Raw genomic sequence first — 26,647 nt, 5'->3', positions numbered from 1 at the left:
TTTGCCATAGTGAGCAAATTAGGTACCAGATGCTAATATAAAACTCACTTTCCAGTTGCATCCTCGCTTGAATTTTATAATGAATGCCTAGGGCGTACTGTACCAGCTTAGACAGAAGGAGTAGCATTCTTGCTGAGAAAGAAAATGCATGCTAACAAATCTAAAACTGCTGAAAAAGCACTTGCAGTTTACCTGTAGGGTACCTGGTACTGCACATATGGTCCTATGAATTTGTGCATTTTTTTTTACTTTTTAAAAAAGCATAACATTTTCGGCATCCCTGTGTTTTTAGGTATACCCTTTGAAAACACTCCGTGCACAACTGAATGCGTCCCTTGTAATAGCGCTTGAAGGTACTCAAGATCACTTGCGCAAGTTCTTCTAGGATCTGAGATTGAGGGTAAAGTTTGGATGGCTAAGCTATTTGTTCATTTGCCAAAGGTCATAAATGTAGAAATGCTATCTACTTTTTGTACAAGGATAACGTAGGGGGAGTCTTAGTGGTTTGAGATGGGCTGAAAAAGAAAGCCAGCCTGAATGGTATCATGTCACCAGCAGTAGTTCATCATAAGCCACACTCTGTGTTTGGATCTCAACAGAAGTGAAACTAACAAAATTAACATGATAAAATTCTATTTTAGAATAACAAAAGCTTAGTGTCATCATTAGAAGCAGTCTCTGCATTTGTACGTGTTGCTACTGATACAGTGGTACAGGCCATCCAGGCACTAGTTCTTACAGGATTTTAATTTTACTGTTTGTTGTGAGATGTAATTTACTGTCATATGGACATTGCTTTAATTATAACCCACGTAATATGAGTGAAAGTTCTAACTAAATTATTTTATTTGTTGGAGTGTATTTTACTTCTGTTCTTAGAGTAAATTAAAGCTGAAGCAGTGGCATAAAGCTTCGTCTGAGCAGGAGTGTGGCATCAGTGCATTTATATTCTTGTGGATACTAATGAATTATTTTATTTATGGAGTTACCTTTTGCCTACCTGATCCTTGAAATTGCATTTCTATTATGCAGTTTGTCCCTCATCCAAGAGTGTTCTCCAAACACTGTAGAATCAGCATTGTTACCAGCAGGATTTAAGTTAGTCAGGATCATCTTCCCATAAACCTCAATGAGATTATAGGTACTCCTCAGTTATTGATAGAAATCAGCGTCTCCATCGCTAAGCAATGCGGTCATAAAGTACAATGTTATGTTACCATGCCAACATGTGATAGATTTATAAGTCTCAGTTGCTACCTAGGTGAATCCCACAGTCACATGATTGCTTTTCTGACTCCCTAGCTTTAGTCTGGTGGGATTCATGTCAGACCTAAGCTCAAAGATAGATGACAAGGTGAATTGAAGACAATTGACTTCTCTTCCTTATTTGCTTATACACCTAATAGACAGATTCTTGCCAAAGTAAAGCTACAACCATCTAACCTAATTGTCTATGGAGATTCTCAGTCATCCAACTCATGGTTGTCCCAAAGGTGCTTTTTCAAGAGACAACTGGACTTTCTTCAGCTTCTTGGATGAGAAGCAAAATGTCTTCAAGGGAAAACCAGAAAGTGCAGTTGCCTCTTGAAGAAGTACCTTTGGGACTTCTAACCTAATAGATATACCTGGGAGATTCCAGGTTATGGCTATCTTCAAAATTTTCATCACTTCCCCCCCATCCAATTCAGGACTATGTAGTCCCTTGTTTTGGATCTTTGTATGGAATGTTCTGCTTCCTCTCTGGAAAGCTATGGTGCTATTGTCAACATTCCTCCTTCCACACATACACACTCCTTCTCTAGCTGCACATTCCATCACAGGAAGACCTCATCTAACCTTGATTAATGATGGTCCTCATCATGCTGTGAGTGCGGACAAATTCCCCATGTATAAAAACACTGACAATCTTAATCATGTTTTAAAAACAATATGAAATGGTGCACCCAAATGTAAAAACCATATTTCAACAACAACAAAAAAATCCATCATTAGTGAAAAATGTTATTTACTGAAGTAGGTGAGTATCACACTTCTGATTTCCTACTGGAGTATCATAGTTTCCCTAATTTCAACAAAAAAAAAGTTTAGCAAGTTCATCCTGGGTTATTGACACATAAAGAAGCCAAAGAAAATTTGTAATTTGTATGTTTCTTTCTCAAATTCCCTCTCTTCTATTTCTCACTTGTTACCTTTGAAAATGTCAGTTTTAAAATTCAGGACAATTTGTGTTTAAAAAGGAAATCAAGAAAAGGACTGCTTAACTCTTTCTATTCCTTCACCAAGCTGAAAGGGAGAGTAGAGAAAGGCAACTCAAGTGCAAATAGCCAGTTTGGGCCAATGGTTAAGACACCAGGCTAGAATAGCAATAGTACTTGGATTTATATATCACTCGATAGTGCTTTACAGCCCTTTCTAAGTGGTTTAGAGTCAGGATATTGCCTCAGAATTTGATTCATTTTACCAACCTTGAAAAGATGGAAAGCTGAATCAACCTTAAGCCGGTCAGGATCGAACTGTTCGCACTTGGCAGAATTAGCCTGCGATACTAAATTCTAACCATTGCACCACCATGACTGGGCGAAACCAGGAGACCGAGCTATAGTCCCATTTTAGATTTGCAGCTGGGTAATTTTGGACCAGTCACTACCTCTCAGCCCAGCTCCCCACATAGGAGTTGTGGATAAAATAGGAAAAAGGACTATTAGGTACATTAGGTACTTGAGTTATTTATAAAAATAAAAGTGGAATATAAATAAATAAGCAGAACACGAAAAAGGACAGGCCTCTGATCATACAAGCACAACCATTAACTTGAACATTTTGATCCTTCCTGAAGACACAAACATTAAAATGTGGCAACAACTTTCAAGAGGTTTTAGAGGTGATACACAAACTTAAGAATGCTATCCATGACTGGCTGCACAGGCTGGTGCATTTATTGATAGACAACCATGAGCTACCACACTGTCACAGAAAAAAAGAGATATGCAGTATAACCATTCTTTATTACATATGACAACTCTTCTTAAGCATGTCTGGCATCCTTCCTGTTTTTTTAAGACTATTTTACGCATGTCACAGTTTTCACAACATAATGGAAAGACCCAGGCTATTAAACAGCACTCAGTAGGGCCATTGAGAAAGGAGGAGGAAGAGAATAGAAACACAATTTGGTTGTTTTGCAAGCACCTTGTTTCAGTGTTGGCTATACTACAGTGTTGATATTCCCCAGAACTGAAAACATTGGGTTCCTCAGCAAGCTCTGACTAGTTGACATCATTCCTGGCTCAGATTCAGAAAGGGAAAAAGAAAAGAAAAACTAAAAAGCGACAAGCTTTGATTCCAGTCATGACCCTGACAAATTATCACCATCTGGGTCAGCAGAAGGAAATGTCAGCTAGCTGACTCTTAAGCCGCTTAAGAAAGTAGGATAAATGAAACTGTCAGTGATAGCTGTTCAATTCACAACCAGAAGAAAAGAATCCAAAGGAAGTGCACATTCTTGCTTCATAGGACTGCAAGTATTTCTGCAAAGCAGGGCAGAGGTCCTCTTGTCCAGCGTTGCCAAATTGAGAGCAGGATTAAAACCATAATCCTCTTCGTGGGCATCATTCTTGGGTCATTTTTGGTAGAAACCACCAATGTCCTTATTCTACACTTCAGCAGTTGAGTGGTCTAGGTTATTATCTCCCAACTGCTTCATGAAAGGCATCAAGAAGCAGAAATGTGGGTTGGTTTTAACTTAGCATCGTGCTTCCTAATATTTGGATTCATCAGGCCTGAGCTTGGTCATTTTATCAATGCAGAGGATGATGAGGGTGAGAAACCAGAGACTCCAGCCAACCGCTGCAGCAATCCAGCCGTACCCATCCATACCAATCTGGCAACAGGTGTTTGCTTCGGAGCAGAATTCAGGATCTGAGGCACAGAAAGAGAAAGGTGTCTTCTCTGTCTTTATTGCTGTATATCAGAGGTTCAAAGCACATGTCTTCAATCACCATGAAACTAATATCCCAGGGACTGTGCAAAATTCCAAATTGATTTTTTAAAGTTTCTTTAAATTACTGAAATCTGTTTTTAATGGTTCTGCTTAGAATACCAGGGTCTTAGTAGCTAATGTTTTGTGACATTTTGACAAATTCTGATTTCGTTATTTTTAATTAAAAGCCATGTGAACGTAGCCAAACTATAGCCATCCAGAAGGGTGGGACCAACCCATACGGAGACAGTGGGTGGTTACACCAACATTATCGGGATGACATTAAACTGGTTGGAGAACTTTCCAAAAATAATTACCAAAAATTCTTCCCAAATTTTCCTGACTTAGAAACTTGCATTTCAAAAGTATGCCTCATTCCAGCATCAGTTGAATACTTACGAGAACATGAAAAATTGGTAGATCCTACTTCCATCTCTAGAAGAAGAAAAAAGCAAAATTGTGTTTGAAGGTATCATTCTAGAGGAAACTCAACTTGCAAATCCACATGCTCAACCTTGGAAATACTTTAGTGATCATTTGTTGTTAAAAAGGTATTACTCTATTATCTAATTTCATGCTGTTCCCAACCAGACAGCTAAAATATATTGCGTTGCCCAATGATATTATTTATATAAAACTTTAAATTCTATTTCTTTTTTAATCCCTAAAATGATCCTGCAAGAGAAATCCTCAGCTGCCTGGCATGTTTAAAAATGAGAAGAAAGAACAGTAGGGGGTGGAGGATGGGGATGGGGATAGGCAGGAGAGAAAGAGTCCCACAGGTTGGTATTATAGACTTAAATTCCCAGCCAGTACTAACATTTAGGTAAGGCCATAGATTAGGCATGGAAAATCGTTTGATTGCTGCAGCTAACTTTAGCATTTGGGAAGATTTTGGAGTGTTGCAGTAGGTAGGATAAGAATGAAAATAGATGGAGCTGGGATTTTAAGTTCTTACTTTCTTGAGAGTTTGTGGGCTTCCCTTTTTGTTTATCATTTTATTTTTATATTGGGGCTTACACAAAAGTCTGTTTCCTACTGTTTCCTCTGCCAAAAGGCAAGAGACATTCCACCAGTTGTTAGCAATGATGGTTAAAAGTGGCTTCAGGACAGGGGTGAAATGCTAACGGTTTGGACCGGTTCACCCGAACCAGTAGTAAAATATGCTACCGGTTCGGCCAAACCGGTATTTCTGATGATCAGCTGAACGACGATCAGTTGTGACGCTTGATTTATATTAGCTAGAATTGTCAGATTTTCTGCTTTCTAACTAATCTAAATTACGTGGCATAGTGGATTCCCCGCTACTTACCTTTGCAGACTCAGGAGGCTTCAAAATATTTCTTTTTTAGTGCTGCGCGGGCACGCCTCAAGCACACATGTGCTAGAGGTGGGTTCCGGATCCCAGTGCAATCGGTGCAACGGGGCCGGGTGTCCACCACATGCACACGGGCATGCGTAGCCCGCGACACAACGTGACACTCCGCGACGGCTCCACAACACTCCAGCTGCTCATCGGAGCATTGCGTGGGCACCGTACGCTCCATGCACATGCACGGAAGCCCCGATCGGCTCAAATACAGGTAAGGACAGCGGGGAGGGGGTGGGCCCTCTGGAGCACCGTACTGGAATGGTACCTGGTGCTCCTAGCAGGCACCGGTACACCCGTACCGGGGCATACCGGTTGTATCCCACCACTGGGGTGTGCACAAAGTATGCATGCGTACGCAAAGTGCATGCTCAGTAGCAGACTCACCGAACTGGTAGCAAACTTCAGAGGATTAAACCGCTGCTTCAGGACTATCAAAAAGGGCCATATCGTTTACCTCAGACTAAATATCAGGATCATAGAGTACAGGGCTGTACAGTGATCCAAATTCAAAGGGGAGGGGATTTGGGATTTGTGTATACGGCATGTGCATTTTTCACCTGTCTAAAACTCCTTAAACAAAATTGGACTTGAAAAGTCAGAGTTAAAACTGAAATAGAACGGTGAGCTCAAAAAAAGATGTAGCTTGTTTAAAAAGAGTTGCCAGCAGTGCAGACTCCAAATCACCTTTTCTTTCTGAATCTAGGTCATCCTAAATCACTAACACAAGGGTGTTTATGGCAAATTGTACATTTTAATGGCCTTTTAGGCTAGTGAAACTTTTTCCCTTCTTCTACCTTACCTAATTTAATCAGCGCTGGCTGGCTGAGATTTTTCTCCTTACTTTTTTCTTCAGCCTGCTATCTGAACAAAACCGAGCAAAAACATTCTTCAGACAAAGCACGCAGCCTGCCACTGAGCTAGACTTCCATTATATTTTACAGTGTTTTGGTGTCATTCCTTCCTTTTCATTAGCAAATGCCTCCCACGGAATGCAAGCTTATAAATTATTTCGCAACTGTAAACAGTATTTTTAGTACTATATCTAAGATCAAGTCTTTCCAACTCCATATTCCAACTGAAATATATTTTGCTCTTTATGAATTAAAACATATCAGAAAAACCACTTCCTCCTTCTTCTAAGTCTCTGGATTTCAAAAGTATTTCCATAATATTGAGATTTATTATGCACTTAAGAGATTTACTGCATCTTCTAATTTCTGTTCAGGTTTGGCTGCAAATGAAGGCAGCATTCATTGGGACTACGGTATTTTAATCATTCATTTGCTTAGGAAATAAAAACCAATGAAATAAATAACCTTTGTATTTTTCCTAGCAGTAAGCAGAAAGTATTTTTCCTTTTTCCCTATTATCCCATCACTTGCTATCCAGTGCCTTCCTTTCCCTTTTTCCCCTGGCTTTTCCTATCCCAGGGTCTGAGAATGTGATCAAACCCACTCCTCTGAATTAAGCTTGTTTTCTCCATTATTTTGCATGTCTTCTGCCAAACCTCGATTTTATGATTTGAGTCAAGAGTATAGCTTATTTTCCTCTCAACACTTCACAGTCAAGAGGGGAAAAAAGCCATTGCTGAGTATTCTCTTAGTTTAACCCAGCATGAATTTTCTTCAGAATGAAAATGTAATACTTTTCTCCCTTAGAAGCTGGTTTGTTTGTTTTTTTTCAAATTAGTATTTGCAACACTGAACAGCTAGAAATAATTTTCAGACAAAATTCACCTAAGAGAAAAAAATAAAACAACAGCAGCAGCACATCTCTAAACACAGCACGGTTATTTTTGTAAAAACTCACTCCCAAACTCTTTTATTTTCAAACTTTCTAATTATGCCATATTCATGCTAATCTCCTAATCGTAGAATTATGATAAATATTGGAAGGATTGGTCACCTTTTGAAAATGCGTTCTGGCAAGCTGAAGAGAGCAAAAGGATAGAGAAGGCAATACAGATCAATGGCTCCATTTCAGGATTTGGGATCCCAGCAGCAACTGTTGTCCTAATGAGTCCCAAAGCTACCAACTTCAAGCAGCAGTAGAATGGGAGGACCCAACACAAAGTCAAATGTTGAATCCAGATCTGTGGGTGGAGAAAGTCAATTCCTGCTATGCTTGGACACCTTGAATTCACCTGCAGCCAAAGAGTTTGATTCAAGCAACACCTCTCCCCCTGAGGCTGTGCAAGACTTACAAGGAAGTGTGAGGCATGCAGGAAAGTTAATAATAAACAGAATATTCACATTTGCAGAAGTTCTATTTCCACAGGTTGGTTTGGTTTTTTAAGGACATGTTGCATTCATGTTGTATAAATTAAATGGCATATAGTAGCAGTAGCAATAGCACTTAGATTTATATACCATTTCACAGTGCTTTTACAGCCCTCTCCAAGTGGTTTACAGAGTCAGCCTATTGCCCCCAACAATCTGGGTCCTCATTTTACCGACCTCAGAAGGATGGAAGGCTGGGTCGACCTTGAGCCAGTGAGAATTGAACTGTTGAACGGCAGCGAGTAGTCAGCAGAAGTAGCCTGCAGTACTGCACTCTAACCACTGCTCCATCTCGGCTCTTATAAGAAGGAAGGAAGGAACTGGGTTTTGGATGTTTTTAAAAGAGGAGGCCAATGATTCTGGCCCCTACACAAGGAAAGGATCCTAATGTAGTATATGAAATGATCCAATGGGTTCTATTTTTATTTAAGACAACAATGTTAATCAGTTAAAAGCTATCCTGAATTATGTTGGCATTTCGGATTTTTCCATGCATTCTTGATTATTGGACGACCAACTTCAGTCAAGAAAAATTGTCATAGCTAAGAGGCAGCAAGAAGATAGGGGCGGAGGTGTATGTGTGGGGGATTTAAACAAATCTTTAGCTCCAGGCAGCTTAACATTTTAGAAAGATCCTGGTGGGGTATTACCTATTAGCTACATTTAAATGCCATCCTTCATTACTGAATTCACCAAAGACTGTGCTAGCTTGATATATTAAATTATAGAATCATAGGGCTAAAAGGAACCTTAGAGATCTTCTAGTCCAACCCCCCACCCAACCCAAGACAGGAGTACTTATACCATCCCAGACAAATCATTTCTTATTTTTTTTAAAAAACAATGACACTTATTTTAAAAATTGGATTCTTTTTCCTCCTAAATTCAACTAAAGCAGGGGTGTCAAACTCAAGGCCTGTGAGGTGCTTAGATCTGGCTTGCGGGGCCATTCAGGAACAGTGCCTCTGCCAACAAAAATGGAGCTCAGGAGGGACATGTGCGGCCCTCCCAAACTCCACTCTTAGCTGCAACTGCCTCCTGCAAACCTCTACCAGCGAAAACGGAGCTCGGTCCACCACAGACAGCCCCAACATGAGTGACGTCAAGCTGGCCACACCCACTCTGGCTGTAGCTACCCATCCCCCAGTGGTGGGATTCAAACAAATTTATTACCAGTTCTGTGGGCTTGGCTTTGTGGGTATGGTGTGGCTTTGTGGGCGTGGCTTTGTGAGCATGGCAGGAGAAGGATACTGTTAAATCCCCATTCCCTCCCCACCCCACTAGCCTGCTTTCCAGCTCCGTTCGCCTGTTCAGGGCAACAAAAGAAGATCAGCTGGGAGGCTGGGAGACAGCAGGGGTGGGCCAGCCTATTTGCCGGTTCTGCGAACTACTCAAAGTTTCTGCTACTGGTTCTCCAGAACCTGTCAGAACTGGCTGAATACCACCTCTGCTGTCCCCCCAAGGTCAAACACAATCTTGATATGGCCCTCAGTGAAATTAAGTTTGATACCCTTGAAGTAAAGCATTCTGGAGGAATTTGGCATCTGGAAATGGAATTTGGCATCTGGAAAGGATTAGATTCTCTCAGTTCTGAAAGGAAAGCTATGGAGAAAGGTACAGGCAGTCCTCACTGTACAACCACAATTGGGACTGAAATTTCCATCATAAGTCTGCAGTTGTAAGTTGAATCATTACATGACCAGATTTGATTTTACGATCATTTTTCTGCAATCATAACTCCAGTTATATGGCTACAAGACAAATTATGTGGTTGTAAGTGTGAATCCAGTTTATGCCGTTTTTTGTCAGAAGCTAGCGAAACAAATGGCAAATTGAAACCACATGACTATGGGATGCAGCCACCAGTTGTTAAGGAAAGCTAATTGCACCTGAATTGCAATCATGTGAATATGGCGGAGGAGGGGAATGGTTGCAAGTTCAAATCTAGATCACATCTGATTTTTTTGGAAGCTGTCATTAATTGGAACCTTTGTTAAGTGATCTGGTCATGTGATCAGAATTCAGATGCTTGGCAGCTGGTTCATACTTATGACAGTTGCAGTGCAGTGTCCTGGGGTCATGTGATCACCTTTTGCAACCTTCTGATAAGCAAAGTCAACGGGGAAGCCAGACTCACTTAACAACCGTGTTACTAACTTAATTTCAGTGATTCACTTAACAACTGTGGCCAGAAAAGTCATAAAATGGGGCAAAACCCATGTAACAAATGTTTCACTTAACAGCAGCAATGTTGGGCTGCATTGTGGTCGTAAGTCGAGGACTATGTATACCCTCTGTGGCATGTTCTGTTTTTTCCCAGTATGAATCCAATTTGCTTACATTACAGGACCAAATATTTAACTGTAAATCAAGGCAGAAGAACAAGAACATGTAAATCTAGCTTTTCACCTAATCAAGGTTGCTTTAGGTTTCAAAATTCACAATGCTTGTGACAGCCTCCATCTGACTCCAGTGGGTTATTCTTGTTAGATCTGCCTTTTTGTTTGTTGATGTTGTGGCTGGATGAGGATGGTTTGTTCCCCGCCGTTTACATGCATGGCACAGCCGTCGTATTTACACAGCAGTCAAATGGATCATTGAACACCACAAAATAACATTCTTCTTTCAAGCCAGGCTCCCTTGATTCTTGATCTTGTTTTCCAAATAGCCTCCTGTTTTTAATATATACATGTGCACATTTCTATTTGCTAGAAATAGAAATACTTGAAACATTGGGTTTCATCAGAATTCAAAGTACCGATTTGAATGTACCTTTCTATTTTTGTTTCCTGATTATATTGACTCTTCTGTAGATTTTGCACCTGAGTAATAGTAACATTACTATTAACATTAGGGAACGTGGTGGCTCAGTGGCTAAGACACTGAGCTTGACAATCAGAAGGTTGGCAGTTCAGCGGTTCAAATCCCTAGTGCCGCATAATGGAGTGAGCTCCTGTTACTTGTCCCAGCTTCTGCCAACCTAGCAGTTCGAAAGCAGGTTAAAAATTCAAATAGAAAAATAGGGACCACTTTGGGAAGGTAACAGCGCTCTGGGCACCTTAAATGTTTAGTCATGTCGGTCACATGACTACAGAGATGTCTTCGGACAGCGCTGGATCTTCGGCTTAGAAATGGAGATGAGTACTGCCCCTAGAGCCAGAAACTATTAGCAGACACGTGCAGGGGAACCTTTACCTTTAATAGTAACATACTCTGCACATTGCCAAAATGGAGGAGGAGGAGGAAGAGGAGAGGATCTTCTAAAGAACTAAAGAGGGGTATCAGTTTGCCTGATTCATATATTCGGATTAAAAATTAGAAACAATAATAACATTAAGTAAGCTATATCCCCAATCTGATTATCTCTTGATTTGTTGAACTTTAGTTCCCACCATCACTTAGGTCACAGCTTGACCCTTGGATGGGAAGTTGCCTTAATTTCTTTTTCCAATTCTTGAGTGAAACAGTTTACAGGTAGTTCTTGACTTATGACCACAATTGAGCCCAAAATTGCTGTGGTTAAGTGAGACATTTGTTAAGTGAGTTTTGCCCCATTTTATGACCTTTCTTGCCACAGTTGTTAAGTGAATCTGGTTTCCTCTATTGACTTTACTTGTCAGAAAGTTGCAATCACATGACCTTGGGACACAGCAATGGTCTTAGGTATGAAGCAGTTGCCAAGTGTCTGAATTTTGATCACATGATCATGGGGATAAGTTGCTTTTTTCAGTGCCCTTGTAACTTTGAACGGTCTCTAAATGAACTGTTGCAAGTTGAGGACTACTTGTACATTGTTTAAGCTGTACCCGTGTTAGAGTTGTCACCTTTTAAGCTACTAGCCACAGTGTGTAAAATCAGTTGCATATTGTTACCCTTTAGATAAGAAGTAGTCAGATGACTAGGAGTGGATAGGAACTCCTAGCATTTATTGGCCCCTTCATCCAAGGTTGGTACCCCTTACACATTCTTGTCCACAAATGTCCATAGGGAAGGTCAAAATCTCATATTGGTGGCTACGTTATGCAATCAAAGCCCACAGGGAGTCCTTGACCTATGAATCCAATTGAGCCCAACATTTCCATTGCTGAACAAGACGGTTGCTAGATGACTCATGCTCTGTTTTATGGCCTGCAGTTGTCCCAAAGGACAACTGCTTTTTTCAGGAGGCAACTGGACTTTCTTGTTTTTTCTTTGAAGACGTTTCACTTCTCATCCAAGAAGCTTCTTCAGCTCTGACTGGATGGTGGAGAATGGAAGGATTTATACTCCTTGCAGGCAGCTGGTCATTTGCTTCCTTTTAGTGAGTTGTTAAGGTCACCTGGAGGTTTATCTGTGTCCTCAGGGTCACCTGAGTATTGCTCCTGGTTCCTGTAGTCTGCAATTTTTTCTCTGGAAATCTATTCCTACTCCCACACCATTCAAAGGGTCTTCATCCCAAACTGTAACATCTTCAGAGAAAAAACAAAGACAGTCCAGTTGCCTCCTGAAAAAGCCCTGGATGACTGAGAATCTCTACAACCTTTCCCCTCTACTTCTTAACTTGGGCTCATTCATTAGACATGCCAACAGACAGTCAAGAACCGGGAGGCAGAAAGGTCTTTGCAATGGGTAGACTGGTCCAAAGCAACGTGGGTAGACCAGGCCGAAGTGACATGGGCCGTCCCCTTACATTTTCCACGACAGCTTCACAGGTCAGATCTGACCACATCGCAGGCCGGATCCAGCCCCCGGGCCTTGCATTTGACACCCCTGCTGTAACCTCTAATCTGACTTTGGAAGGAAGGGAATATATCTTTTTAAAAAATGGCTTGAAAGAGTACAACAAAGAACATTGGGAGGGAGAAGTTTCTTTTAGTTTTCTGCAGATTGAACTTAATTCTTTCTCTCGTGCATTTAATTTAGCACCTGGTGCTGAAGACGTGTGAAGTGGATCTGCTGACTTTAAATGACTAAATTATATGCTTCTATAGGTAGCATCTGACGTCTTCAGAACTGAGAAGTGGTTAATGTTTCTCCTAGGGACCATTCCCCCCCTCCCTCCTATAAATCGCTTTGCAAAATCTCCTGGATGCATTTTAGATCCTTATGTTTTACTTCCCGTAGTTTTAGATTTCTTCCCAATGGTAGCTTCACTCCTTGGAGATGCCAAAAATTTGGGTAAGATATTTTATTGCCATATCATGGTCTTGGTTTCTTCTCTGATCCAACAATTAACATCACATTTTAGTACAGGCAGCAATCTATTCCTGGATACTTCTATCTGCATTGGTTAGGCTTCTTAACCTATACCTTTCATTCTTTTTCCTAATTAAATTACAGCCCAAAAAATTATTGCTGTGTTACAGAACAAAAACACCAATTTTTAAGCAAGCCTTGAGTTTTACATTTCAGTAAGGTAGACCAAGAAAGGAGCAGAAAGTATATCTAGCTTTTTAAGAACAATATTAACTTTTAGCAAGGGGTATATGTATCTGTGTGTCTCTGAGAGAAAATTTTTTGAGGGTGAGGGTGAGGGCGAAGCAGCCACTCCTAGTTCCACTTCAACTACAACCAGTAAACCAAATCAGTGTATGGTTTACAAGAAGTCCAGACCCCTCATTTTAGAATAAAAGTAAATAAAATTATGGAGGGACGTGGTGGCTCAGTGCTTAAGACGCTGAGCTTGTCGATCAGAAAGGTTGGCAGTTCAACAGTTCGAATCCCTAGCCCCGTGTAATGGAGTGAGCTCCATTACTTGTCCCAGCTTCTGCCAAAGCAGCAGTTCGAAAGCATGTAAAAATGCAAGTAGAAACGCATGGACCACCTTTGGAGGGAAGGTAACAGCGTTCTATGCGTCTTTGGCATTTAGTCATGCCGGCCACATGACCACGGAGACGTCTTCAGACAGTGGCTTCGGCTTTGAAACAGAGATGAGAACCACCCCGGAACGACTAGCACATATGTGCGAGGGGAACCTTTACCTTTACCAAAATAAAATTAAAAATATTGTATGGCTGCGATTTAGCATATAAACAATTGCAATCCAGCATAGCAGGTTCTGCTGACTCCCAAAGACGTTTTTGCTCCACTCCCTTGAGATCAAGCTGACCAATATCCTAAAAATCAGCATGCCCTTAGGAACACATTGCATTTAAAAACTATGGAAGAGCTAAATTAAACTTTGTCCTCAAATTGGGTACGAAGAAACGTACACATGAACTGAAGTCTTTAATTTGTCAGCACAAATCAGGAACATTAAATTTTCTTCATTTAATACAAACTTTGCAAAATTCTGAAAGCTCGGCTAACAGAGAAGGAAAGAATCTGAGATTAAAGAGGAAGAATGAAAGAGGAAGAATGAAACAGGGAGGTGCCTCCATTTCTATCAAAACTTTATTATGTTGTTTATAGCAACACCTTGCTGCTGACATAACAATATTTGTGTTTATCACACAGGCCTCAAGTTGAAAGGTTTTTAGGCTCTTGGTTTCTTTTTTTTAATGTTTCCTTTTCTCTTTTTGCAATTGATGACTAGCAGGCAGTGTTCTTTTTAGTCCAGTTTGGTCCAGTTTTAAGCCACACGTCTAGAAAACCCCATGTCATCCCAGTATTTCATTTGCTGCTCTGTTACCCTGGAAGCAGCTTCAGACTTCTCTGCGACACCCAGAAACAAGAAAAAGATACTGGATAAAGGAGGTGAGATCTTGGTGTGGCTATAACCACCACAGTCCTGTGGTGAACTGTTAATTTCTCTGCATTTTAGGGCCTACTGCATTTTCCCAAAGAAAATGACTTTAAAATATGAATATTTTTCTACCATGAACAAGATATGATCTCCCTCTCTCCTCAACATTAAATAATGCAGGCCTTGATCAAATAGCTGAATATATATTTCAAAATCAGCAATTAACACTTGATAGGGCTGGATGTTTAGACTCTCTAATTGCTAGTGTGCTGATCTAATTATAACTTTAAAATAAAAAAAAAAAAGCCAACAAATTCCTGGGAGCAATAGATGAATGATATAGATGTGATTTTAAATAGCATGATGATTCATTAGTAATGATTGACAAGTGTATCAGTTTGATAATTATATTATAGCAATTTCTAAGCTTCACTTGTACCGGAAGCATCTGTGGATATTTGTAGTAGGGTAATTGAGATGTTCTCTACTTTAGAATAGTTTCATGAATAGGTAGCAGTGGTTCAGTCTTTGAGTGCCTTCTTGGCTTGCTGAATATATTAAATTAAATTTCAAGTTTAGGTAACTGAGAGATGTAGACAAAAACTGTGGAGAGCTGGTTTTCCATCTGTGGTGTATGGAAGGTTCTTGCAATCCAGAACTGTTTCTCAAGCATGTGTGTTAGCAGTCACATGTAGCAATAGCCCTTAAACTTATATACCGCTTCATAGTGCTTTTACAGCCTCTCTAAGTGGTTTACAGAGTCAGTATATTGCCCCTGGCAATCTGGGTCCTCAATTTACTGACCTTGGAAGGAAGAGTCAACCTTGAGCCGATCAGGATCAAACTCCTGGCAATGGGCAGAATTAACCTGCAATGCTGCATTCTAATTATTGGAGTTTCTAATTTTGACAGTAGTTTCTAGTGAGTACAAATTAATTTTTTTATGGCTGTGTTTGAACTCCATATGGTAACATATTATTAAAAAACCTGCCATGTTATAAGTTTCAAAAGCAAATATTGAGAAACAGATCAAGCCTGAATTGTGTTTGGTTCTGAAGAACAATATATAAACAAAGTAACAGGCTAACATTGGTACTCCTAAAACAATTTAGACCATGTTTCAAGCAAACTTCAATTCATAAAAACAAGGAACGTCTCTGACATTTCCTCCCCTCCCCTCTTATTACCCAAGACCTTAAACTTTCATTGATTAATTTAATAATTTCTGCAGAAATGAATGATTACCAACACAAAAGCATGAAAAGAATGCTTGAAATATTTTTTAAATGCCTGCTCTTCACACAAGTACTGTATGAGTAGATCTTATACTGTGGATCAGTATGTTGACAGCATGCTGGTGCTTACAAATTCAACTCCAAAGAATTAAACCTTTCAAGATAATAGGCATGGTAGGCTCTCTCTCGCCTTTGATGGCTTGTAGCTCTTCCTGGTTGTTTTTCTAAGTTCTGGAGCTTCCCTGTTGCAAGTCTCCCTCCCTCCCTCAAGGGGATGCTATGCTCACCCATAACCCATTCCCTCCTTCCTTTACTCTCTTGCTTGTAGGAAGGCTAGGACAATAAATAGCAGAAGGAAAGGTTTCTGGGAAGGGGTTGAGAAAGAACCAAGCAGCAAGAACCTTCGTCATTTCTGTTTTCTTCCAAGGTTGGTTGGTTTCTTTTAGTTGGTTTCTTTGGACTCCTTAACCAAAACTAGCCAAAAGGAATAATTGAGATAGCAGGTCTTCAAGGATTCCATTCTTGGTCAACCCAACTCATTGCACAGAGCTGTTCTTGCAGGAAAAATAGGAAGAGGGGATGCTATGTATGCTGCCTTGAGCTTCTGTAGGAAAAAAAGACAGCTATAAATTAAATATTAATTGTGAATGATGATAACACAGCCATTTCAAATATATCCTCCAGTCCTAATCCAAAGCCATGCCTGGCTAGGAATACAATGTATTAGTCAAGGGTAAAAACAAAGCTTTCCCCTTTTCCTAGATGTTGTGAATGTGGTTGTGAATGCTTTGAAACATAGTAGTTTTAGTTAGCAGACATACTTGGAAACCTGCCCTACTGAAAGCAATGGGATATGACTTTGGCCATAGGATCGCAGTCTTTGTTGATTAATGGGTTGCATTTAATGAAGTAATTTTGCAAAGTACTAGGTGGCGGCTCTGTAGCATGGAATTTTAAAAAATGGAAATTGTATGTGTGGTTGTGTGTGGTTGTATATAGTGTATAGCAGGGGTGTCCAAACTTGGGAACTTTAAGACTTGTGGACTTCAACTCCCAGAATTCCCCAGCCAGTCATGCTGGCTGGGGAATTCTGGGAGTTGAAGTCCACAAGTCTTAAAGTTCCCAAGCTTGGACACCCCTGGTGTATAGTATATATTATATATTTATGTATTTATTTATATATGTACAACATAATTATCCACAAAAAGGAGAGGCATTTTCTTTTTTACATTCAAAAAGTAAAAAAAGTATTTTATATCTTATTTTAGGGGTAAAGCACAAATAATTATACACTGCTAACTACAGGCATGTATCAATATAATATTGTTTGTGGTTACTCTTAAAACAAGACATAAAGATAGGGGAATTAATGTTGCAAAGCAGGATCACTGTTAAGTTCTAATTAAGCTGATTTATTAGTTATGCCTATACACAAGAAATCTGATCAAATAAGCAATCAGCACTAAATTGGTACTAGATAAGAGTTAATGGGATTCAAGATGGGCTGGGCTCATGGGAACGTAACCATTCCAGAATTGGCTCTTGGCTCCACCTCCATTCTCTGCCTCTCCTTGTCCTACTACAACCTGTACACTGAGCTTCAGCTACAATGTGCCCCAAGCATTGTATCTTAACCTGGCCATTTTAAAATACGAGGACGTCTATCCCAAGAATGGGAATTGAAGTCCACATAGCTTAAAGTTGCTATGGCTAACGTATTAATGTTTGAAGGCTTTTTTCAAATTATGCCATATTTTTTTAATTTTATAGATATACATAACCTGAATGGATCACTGGGCTTTACCTTCTTTTGCTCCTGCAATTTTGCCCGGATGTACTGAGACTGAATAACTCGGTGTATATAAGTTTTGTATGTGTCTGAGAAAGAAGGTGATTGTGTATGTGTGTTTATAGGTCTATACTAGAATACATGGGTGCATATTTTATATATTTTGAAGTAAACATGTGAAAATAGTTTTTCTTTGCCAGGGTTTGCTACCAGATTGCATGGAATGAGCCTGCTCATCTGTTTGCTCCCTATTTTAGGCAACTCATAAGTTTACAGTCATCTTATTTTAATTCTGCGTTTCTTTTTTTTTTTTCTTTTTTTTTTTGAGTCTGTTGATTCCTGCCTGGATAAGTCCCTGCATTTTGTTTTTTGGCAAGGATCTTTGGAAGTAGTTTGCCCTTACCTCCTCCCTATAGCTCAGTGGGTCTCAACCTTCCTAATGCCACAACCCTTTAATACAGTTCCTCATGTTGTGGTGACCCCCAACCATAAAATTATTTTATGTTTTCCGTATTTTTTTTCAAAAATATGTGTTTTCCGATGGTCTTAGGCGACCCCTGTGAAAGGTTGAGAACGCTGCTGTAGCTGAAAGTGAGTGAATGGCTTAAGGCAGGACTAGAACTCATGGTCCCCTGTCTTTTATTCCAGTGATGGCTATCCTTTTTGTCCTTGCATGCCGAAAGCATGCACAACAGCGTGTGGGTGCCCTTACCCATAATACAATGTTTGCGCGTCCCCGTGCTCTGCCCCCTTCCTCATGCATGCGCGCACCCCACGCTCCATTTTGGGCCTAGCAGACCTCCCTAAAGCCTCCTAGGACCAAAATGATTAAACAACACGTGTTGCAGAGACCCGAAAACCAGCTGGTTGGTGGGCAGTGCGTGTGCATGCGTGGTGGACTTCAGCTGGAGCAACGGCTTGCGTGCCAGCAGAGAGGTCTCTGTGTGCCATGCTGGCATGCATGCCATAGGTTTGCTAGCACGGTTCTAGCCTGATGCCTTAACTACTACACCAAACTGGCTCTCATGCAATCATGTTATGGGTCTACATAAAAGTAAATTCTGAGAAGTTCAATGAGGATATTGAAGGGGATATTGGACTGCATTTGCAGGCCCCTTCACATGTGACCTTCATTGAAGAAGCCGCCTAGAAAAGTGCAGTAGGCCATCCAGTGTTGCCATTGCTTTCCCAGACTATTTATGTTCAGCCAAAATAATGACTTGACCATTATTCAGAACTGAAGCTTTCCAGGCAAGCATTTATTGTGTGAACTAAAGAGGAAGATGTTCCTGTCTATCCATTCCACACAGAGAAACAGACTGAATTTGCCATAGGTCTATACTACAGGCCACCCAACCAAGCAGAGGAAGTAGATGAACTTTTTGCTAGTCAGCTAACTAAGGTATGTAGGAAGCACACCACAATAGTAATGGGAGATTTTAACTACCCTGACATCAACTGGGAAACAAACTCTGCACCAAGTGGAAGATCCAACAGGTTCCTAACAAACCTAGCAGACAACTTTGTTTTCCAAAAAGTAGAGAAGGGAACAAGGGGATCAGCCATATTGGACTTAATTCTCACTAACAGAGAGGAAATGATAGAAGGTGTTGAAGCCATAGGAACCCTGGGGGCAAGTGACCATACAATATTGGAATTCAACATTATGCAAACACAAGTAGTAGAACAAAGTCAAACTAGAGTCTTGGACTTTAAGAAAGCTAATTTCAATAAACTTAGAGAGAGCTTGGGAAAAATTCCATGGATGAGAATCCTCAAGGGGAAAACAACTCAAGAAGCTTGGGAAATTTTGAAAAATGAGATTACAAAAGCCCAGTCTAACACAATACCAATGAAGAAGAAAAACAACAGCTCCCAAAAGAAACCAACATGGCTGCATAAAGAACTATCTGACAAACTGAAAGACAAAAAAGTTAAGTATAAAAAGTGGAAGGAGGGGGACATAACTAAGGCAGAATATCAGCAAATAGCCCGAGCCTGTAAAGATGAAGTGAGGAAAGCTAAGGCTCACAACGAAGAAAGGCTTGCCACAAAAGTAAAATTTAACAAAAAAAGCTTCTTCCAACATGTTAAAAACAAGAAAAAAGTTAAGGAAACAATTGGTCCATTGCTAGGAGAAAGTGACAAGCAACAGGGAGAAAGCAGAACTATTTAACTCATGTTTTGCATCTGTCTTTACACAAAGGGATAAAACAGTCCAACCTATCAAAAGCAGCACCACAAAAATCAGATTAGGAACACAAATTGAAATAGGGAAGAAAATGGTAAGTGAGCACCTGTCTACCCTAGATGAGTCCAAATCACCAGGACTGGATGGATTACACCCCAGGGTTCTGAAGGAACTAGCAGACAAGATCTCAGAACCACTGAATTATATCTTTCAGAGATCCTGGAACACCGGGGAACTACCAGAGGACTGGAAAAGAGCTGATGTGGTTCCCATCTTCAAAAAAGGGAAAAAATTAGATCCAGGAAACTACAGACCTATCAGCCTAACCTCAATACCAGGAAAGATTCTGGAAAAAATAATCAAGCAACAAATTTGCGAACACCTAGAAGCAAACAAAGTAATAGCCAAAAGCCAACATGGATTTGTCAAAAACAGATCATGTAAGACTAATCTTATTGCATTCTTTGATAATGTGACAAAATTAGTGGACCAGAGGAATGCCGTTGATATAGTTTACTTGGACTTCAGTAAGGCTTTTGATAAGGTAGACCATAACCTACTACTAGATAAAGTAGAAGAATGTGGGTTAGACAGCATCACCACCAGATGGATTCGTAACTGGCTGACCAACCGCACTCAACGTGTAGTTCTCAATGGAACTGCATCTACATGGAGGGAAGTATGCAGTGGAGTACCCCAAGGCTCTGTTTTAGGCCCAGTACTCTTCAACATCTTCATCAATGATTTGGATGAGGGAATAAATGGGGAACTCATCAAATTTGCAGATGATACCAAGCTGGCAGGAATAGCCAACACTCCAGAAGATAGGCTTAAGATACAGAAGGATCTTGACAAACTTGAACATTGGGCACTATCTAATAAAATGAAATTCAATGGTGAAAAGAGTAAGGTTCTACATTTAGGCAACAAAAATGGAATGCACAGGTACAGTATAGGTGATACCTTGCTCAGTAGTAGTAACTGTGAAAGGGATCTTGGAGTCCTAGTGGAGAACCATTTAAATATGAGCCAGCAGTGTGCAGCAGCTGCCAAAAAAGCCAACATAGTTCTAGGCTGCATCAACAGAGGGATAGAATCAAGATCACGTGAAGTGTTAATACCACTTTATATTGCCTTGGTAAGGCCACACTTGGAATACTGCATTCAGTTCTGGTTGCCACGATGTAAAAAAGATGTGGAGACTCTAGAAAGAGTGCAGAGAAGAGCAACAAAGATGATTAGGGGACTGGAGACTAAAACATATGAAGAACGGTTGCAGGAACTGGGTATGTTTAGCTTAAGAGAAAGAAGGACTAGGGGAGACATGATAGCATTGTTCCAATATCTCAGAGGTTGCCACAAAGAAGAGGGAGTCAAACTATTCTCCAAAGCACCTGAGGGTAGAACAAGAAGCAATGGGTGGAAACTAATCAAGGAGAGAAGCAACTTAGAACTGAGGAGAAATTTCCTGACAGTGAGAACAATTAATCAGTGGAACAGCTTGCCTCCAGAAGTTGTGAATGCCCCAACATTGGAAGTCTTTAAGAGGATGTTGGATAGCCATCTGTCTGAAATGGTATAGGGTTTCCTGCCTGGGCAGGGGGTTGGACTAGAAGACCTCCAAGGTCCCTTCCAACTCTACTATTGTATTGTATTGTATTGTATTGTATTGTATTGTATTGTATTGAACCAGAAGCTGAATTGTACTTCAATGCTGCTACAGTTCTTTGACCTGAGATGACCATCATACTCTATCCAGTAATAGAATAGACCTTGCATGATTTCTACAGTTTCCCCCTACATCAAAAGTAACCTTATTGACATGACAATGCTTTGTGTTATTTAGCATTACTTATACCCGTCACCTTCTGTCTTTCTCCATGTCTTCACCCTAAGAGAATATGAAAGATGGCATCCATGTTTCGGAGCGAAGAGATGTGTCTGAGACAACTTTTTCTTCAGGTGGAGTCTGCCTATTGCTGTGTTGCAGAACTTGGAAAGCTGGGTTTGGTCCAGTTCAGAGATGTGAGTAGACACTAAAAGTAACCCAGCCTGTACTTCTCAATACCCATAGAAAGTAGGGGAATGTCATCTACAGAAGCAAGACTGAGGATATTGTAGAGCTTAAAGATGGTAGACTAGATCTAGAGAGATCCCTTTGAATTGGGAATGGGACAACATGCCACAGACAACTTGCCATGGCCAACTTGACGTGGGACAATTCGCTGTGGGACAATTTAACAATTCCATTTAATTATTAAAATAAATAAAAATTATTTTTATTTTTGCCATTCATATTTCATTCTGTCCCTCTTTTTGCATCCTTTCTTTAATGATACTATTCTCCCATTTCTTTGGTATTAGCCTGTTTCCCTGAAAATAAGACTTCCCCAGATACTAAGCCCAATCGGGCTTTTGAGCGCATGTGCTAAAATAAGCCCTCTCCCCAAAATAAGCCCTCCCCAAAAATATTCGAACACAGCAACAGCCATGAGGTGACCACGCTGGCCGCCTCCTGCACCTCAAAAATAATAAGACCTCCCTGAAAATAAGGCCAAGCACTTATTTCGGGGATCAAAAGAAGATAAGACCCTGTCTTATTTTGGGGGAAACACAGTAGTGTAACTCTTGACCAGCAGTGAGTTGTCCTGTGGCGAGATGGCCCTGGAAAGTTTTCCTGCAGTGAGTTGGCCGTGACGAGTTGGCTGTGGTGAGTTAGCCATGGCAAGTTGGCCGTGCCAAATTGTGATAGATCCCTTTGAATCTGCCCTCAATTAGTCACTGTTTCTCAGTGCAGTTTGGCTCCCCAAAATAAATTGGGACCCTTGGGTAAATTGCCTTGAGTACAGTAAAAGGCATGGTATGAATTTAATGCACAAGAATGACAAGAACTGCAACAGGAAAAAAGAGGGGAAGAGAAAGTAGCATTAGAAAAGAAATTAATTAATTAATTAATAATTAATAATTCCAGAGGGAATTATTAACCGCACCCACTTTGAGGTCTACTTGTTCCGTCTACTGTTGGCATGAAACACCCAACAATTTATTTGTGAAGGAATGTGGTTCTTGATAGAATGAAGTGGTGACCTTTGTTGGCGTCATAAGCTCTACTCTTGGGAGGTGAAAATGCATCATCTTGAGTATTTTATAACCTTGCATAGCAGAATGCTGAGGCAAAAGATCAGTAATGACAAGCAAGTTGGGTTTCTGGGAAATTCCTTTATTGCTGATTTTTCTTAAAGTGGAGGAGTCTTCAAACGTTTGGCAGAAAAAACACCAATGTTTCTTAAAATACAACTTTGAAATCACTAAGAATAAGAAGAATGGGAATGATCTAATCTACTTTAAAACCAAATTTTAAACAAAATAACAAAAAGGTGTGTTTTTCAGAATTCTTCTCTGCATTAATGCACCACGCAAACAAAAAACAAACAAATGCAAAATAAGAATAGGGAAGAAAGTGTTTGTGTTATAGAACATGTTAGTGCAGAATAATGGAAAGTTGTTGATTTAAGACAGGGTTGTCCAACTCCCAGCAGGCAGGCCAGATATGTCTTGCGCTGGCCATGCCCACACCTAGTTTAGCGAAGAGAAAAAAGTCCCAATACACCACCATGACGACATGAGTTTGACACCCCTGCTTTAGAATGCTTTCCATTGACTGTTCATTAAGTTTGCACTTAGTGCTGTTGTGTTTCTTTATATCCAAACATAAATTGGATATAGAATAATTACTATTCTAGTCTCAGTTAACTTTGGTTTCAGCATTACTCTCTTGAAAGAAGGAAAGTAATGTAAAATAATAATTTAAGTAGGTACCATCAAGTCAGGCTCAGTTTCAGTGACTGTCAGAGTATATTCATGAATTGGGATAGGGCTTAGTAACAAGGACAGCCAACGGGAGCTGAAACACTTTGGAGCCTGGGCATGGCTTAGCTCTGTAGCTCTGTGTCTGTGCTAGAACTAAAACTATTCTGCTGCTGGAACTGAAACCAATCTCTCCTCTCCACCACATTGGAAGAACCACTCTTGGTATTGTATATATGTCTCGTGTTATTATGTATATAAAGAGAAGTTAATGAATCCTGCTGCATCAGTTACCTGTGTGTGCTTTCTGGATTTGATTTCTGCAACAAACTCTGACAGATTCTACCATCTTGGCCTGACCCCAATGATAATCACTGTCTGGATCTTGCAAGGATATTTCCCTGATACCTTCCGACTATCTGCTTCATTCTTTGTCTCTTCATTTTTCCACTTTTCTCAACCTCAGCCAAGAAGCATCGTCTCTTCTAATGGATTGTTTGCTTACATCGCCTATTTTTCTGTTTACCAGTCTTTGCCTCAAGGGACCAGTTGTCCAGGACCAATTGATTCATCCATCTTTGCTCTTCATGGTACTTTTAATAATAATTCCTTCTCCCTTGTATTCTTTCTCAACCCCAACTCCCCTCCAACATTTGCAGTTTAACACAGGAAAACAATTGCTTTTATTAGTCTGATCTTTTTATCTGAGAAACAGGCTCATTCTGCATTATCTTTTCTAAAATGGTTATTACCTTTGTCCCTGGGATAAATCTCTTTATTTCTTTATCAATGTTGATTCCCAAAAAATAAAGTTATTCACCATCTTGGTTACTTTGCTCTCAGTTGTGCTTTCACTAGGGATATTAGCTGATATCTTTTTCTTCTAAATATAACATCATTTTTTCACTTCCTCATTTTAAACTGAGCTTTGCCAGTGGTCCCATTCCACTCTTGCCATTCTTAAGTACATTTGCTAATGGGTTAAAAAGATCTAAAGATCATATGCCTTCTTAGCTCAATTCTTTTCTGAATCACTCTGTTTCTCCAAGCTCAGTTCTTAGTTACTTGTTTATTGTAAATATTTCTCAGAAGAATCACATATTCTGCATACCCATTTACTTTGCAGCATTTAATTAGGAAACTCAGCCTTAGTAAATTATATTTTGTTTAGCTTGTTAAGTTCCATCATTTAAATTCTTTTTGTAAAATTCTAAGAATTACCTATGTAGAAAGCATCACATTTTTCACCCTCTTTATAAATAATGGATTTAAAGGAACCTTTGTTTTTGGTCTACAATCTGGGCAAATATATTACATGAGAAGAAGATATAAATGGCCTACAAAACTATGAATATGAAACTATATGTATTTCTGTAATAAGTTAAAATGATAATTTATTAGCATTATAGGTCTTTTCTTAAAGAGAAGTTCTTCACCTACCTTCTGTTTGCACAATAATTAGTTACAATATTGTCCATGGTGATACATTAGCTTGAAGAAATAATTTTACTTTGATCTGCTAATGGAGATGTCCAGTTGAATCCTTTGATATGTTCTTCCTCTAAATGTTCATGACTTCATCATTCTTTATTTTCATGCAATCTGATGTGCTAGAATCATAATTCCTAGAATTCTTAGCCATCAGCCTGGATTGGATGGATGATAGAAGATAGATGGATGGATGGATGGATGGATGGATGGATGGATGGATATAATGTTGGCTAATTTGGCTAATGTTTTGTTTTTATATGAATTTTCTTTAGTTGAATGCAAATGTGAACAACTTTCAAAGAAGGTTTGTGAATGAAGTAAGAAGATGTGAATCCTTAGAAAGGGTCCTTCGTAAGTAGCTTTTAGTTTATTGAAAAATTACATTTATTGAGAACTGTTCTTAGTCCAACAATCTCTAGAATGCTTTAGTGCACAGAAAGAGCAATTATTAGCACTTTCTGATTTAGCATTTTAAAGGTCCCCAGAAATTGAGCAAAAAGAGGAAATAAGGTACAGTATTAACTGGAAAGGATGCACTGCTTGCTGCAGATCACTGTAGACCATTGGTCCCTAACCCCCGTCACCAGTCCGTGGCTTCCCAGGGACCAGGCCACACAAGTGAGTGGAACCAGACAATGAGTGAAACCATGCCACCCCTCCAGTCCATGGAAAAACTGTCCTCCAGAGAACCAGTCCTGGTGCCCAAAGGTTTGGAGGCAGCAGCTGTAGACCATGCCCAAATGAGTAGAAAATCCCAAAGGCAGATTTCAGATTCCTAAAATCGTATTGCAGTAAAACCGTTTTGCTGGAGAACTTGTGGAATCTGCTGATCAGTGCCAACACCAAGGCTTAGTTGCACAAATAAACTGCTTAGAAAAAATTGCCTCCTATGGGCTAACATCCAAGGATGTCCCAAAGGTGCTTTTCCATTCAAGGATATAGTTACATAATCCACATTTGACAATTATCTATGTACGTGTAAGTCGAAAAGTTTTAAAATGTGATTAGCTTTCTTGGAAACTCTTTTAAGAGACGCAGTGATGGTGGTGCAGTGGTTAGAGTGCAGTACTGCAGGCTACTTCTGCTGATCACCGGCTGCCAGCAGTTTGCCAGTTCACCGGCTCAAGGTTGACTCATCCTTCATCCTTCCAAGATGGATAAAATAAGGATCCTGATTGTTGGGGACAATATGCTGATTCTGAAAACCACTTAGAGGGGGCTATAAAAGCACTATGAAGCAGTATGAAAGTCAGGGGTGTCCAAACTTGGGAACTTTAAGACTTGTGGACTTCAACTCCCAGAATTCCCCAGCCAGCCATGGCTGGCTGGGGAATTCTGGGAGTTGAAGTCCACAAGTCTTAAAGTTCCCAAGTTTGGACACCCCTGATGTAAGTCCACGTGCTATTGGTATTGCTATTCGTAAACTGTTCACCATCACTCTTTCCAGATCATTTTTGTTTTTGAAAAAGTTTCTTGATCCTTGGCAAACAAAGCAATAAAAACAAATACGTTCAACTTTCCTTAGGTTTTAACCCACCTGTTTGTTTTTAATGAGAAATGTCTTCTGCCTTGTAAAAATGAAAATATTTCCCTATGTTTCTTCCAGTGATGCTATTATACCATTGCCAATTAAGAAAACCAGAGATTTAAAAACTGTTGCCCTTAACCACTCAAAGCCTGGCTGCCCCAATGATTAATGCAGAGGATATTTCTTTAATGTGACACAACTTGTCACTTCATTTATCAAAGAGGTGAAAAGTTAGGCCATATCCATGTTCGCACAAAACCCTTAATCACCAACGTTATAACTAACCAAGTTTCATATGGTGTGGGAAAGGCA

At 39.9% G+C, this 26,647-nt stretch overlaps 2 protein-coding genes across 2 annotated transcripts in view; one reads left to right on the top strand and one right to left on the bottom strand.

The window, feature by feature from the left end:
* Positions 1 to 2,883: 2,883 nt before the first annotated feature.
* TMEM213 (transmembrane protein 213) lies at positions 2,884 to 7,369 on the bottom strand. Its single transcript, XM_081958768.1, has 3 exons — positions 7,257 to 7,369; positions 4,379 to 4,414; positions 2,884 to 3,918 (listed from the first exon to the last, which is right to left on the bottom strand). Exons 1-3 carry the CDS (start codon positions 7,327 to 7,329, stop codon positions 3,758 to 3,760), a joined length of 270 nt encoding a protein of 89 aa, XP_081814894.1. The 5' UTR covers positions 7,330 to 7,369; the 3' UTR covers positions 2,884 to 3,757.
* An 8,459-nt stretch (positions 7,370 to 15,828) lies between these two features.
* The window catches only part of ATP6V0A4 (ATPase H+ transporting V0 subunit a4), a 51,785-nt gene continuing 40,966 nt past the window's right edge, over positions 15,829 to 26,647 (top strand). The window contains exons 1-3 of the mRNA XM_081957159.1: positions 15,829 to 15,956; positions 21,406 to 21,534; positions 25,080 to 25,158. Of these exons, the coding sequence (XP_081813285.1) occupies positions 21,418 to 21,534; positions 25,080 to 25,158 (196 nt within the window). The 5' untranslated portion in view covers positions 15,829 to 15,956; positions 21,406 to 21,417. The remainder of the gene's footprint in view (positions 15,957 to 21,405; positions 21,535 to 25,079; positions 25,159 to 26,647) is intronic.

Source organism: Natrix helvetica (genome assembly GCF_964273705.1).
Source record: "Natrix helvetica genome assembly, chromosome: 6".
Lineage (NCBI taxonomy): Eukaryota > Metazoa > Chordata > Lepidosauria > Squamata > Natricidae > Natrix > Natrix helvetica.
The sequence above is the reverse complement of the archived record's forward strand: the minus strand, read 5'-3'. Positions and strand labels throughout refer to the sequence as shown.

Bases quoted from the DNA above. Each gene is read 5' to 3' on its own strand.
- TMEM213 (XM_081958768.1), bottom strand. From the start codon at position 7,329: ATGGAGCCATTGATCTGTATTGCCTTCTCTATCCTTTTGCTCTCTTCA. The intron at 4,415-7,256 runs GTGACCAATCCT...TTCTTCTTCTAG, and splicing joins CCAGAACGCATTTTCAAAAG to AGATGGAAGTAGGATCTACC. The intron at 3,919-4,378 runs GTAAGTATTCAA...TCTGTGCCTCAG, and splicing joins TACCAATTTTTCATGTTCTC to ATCCTGAATTCTGCTCCGAA.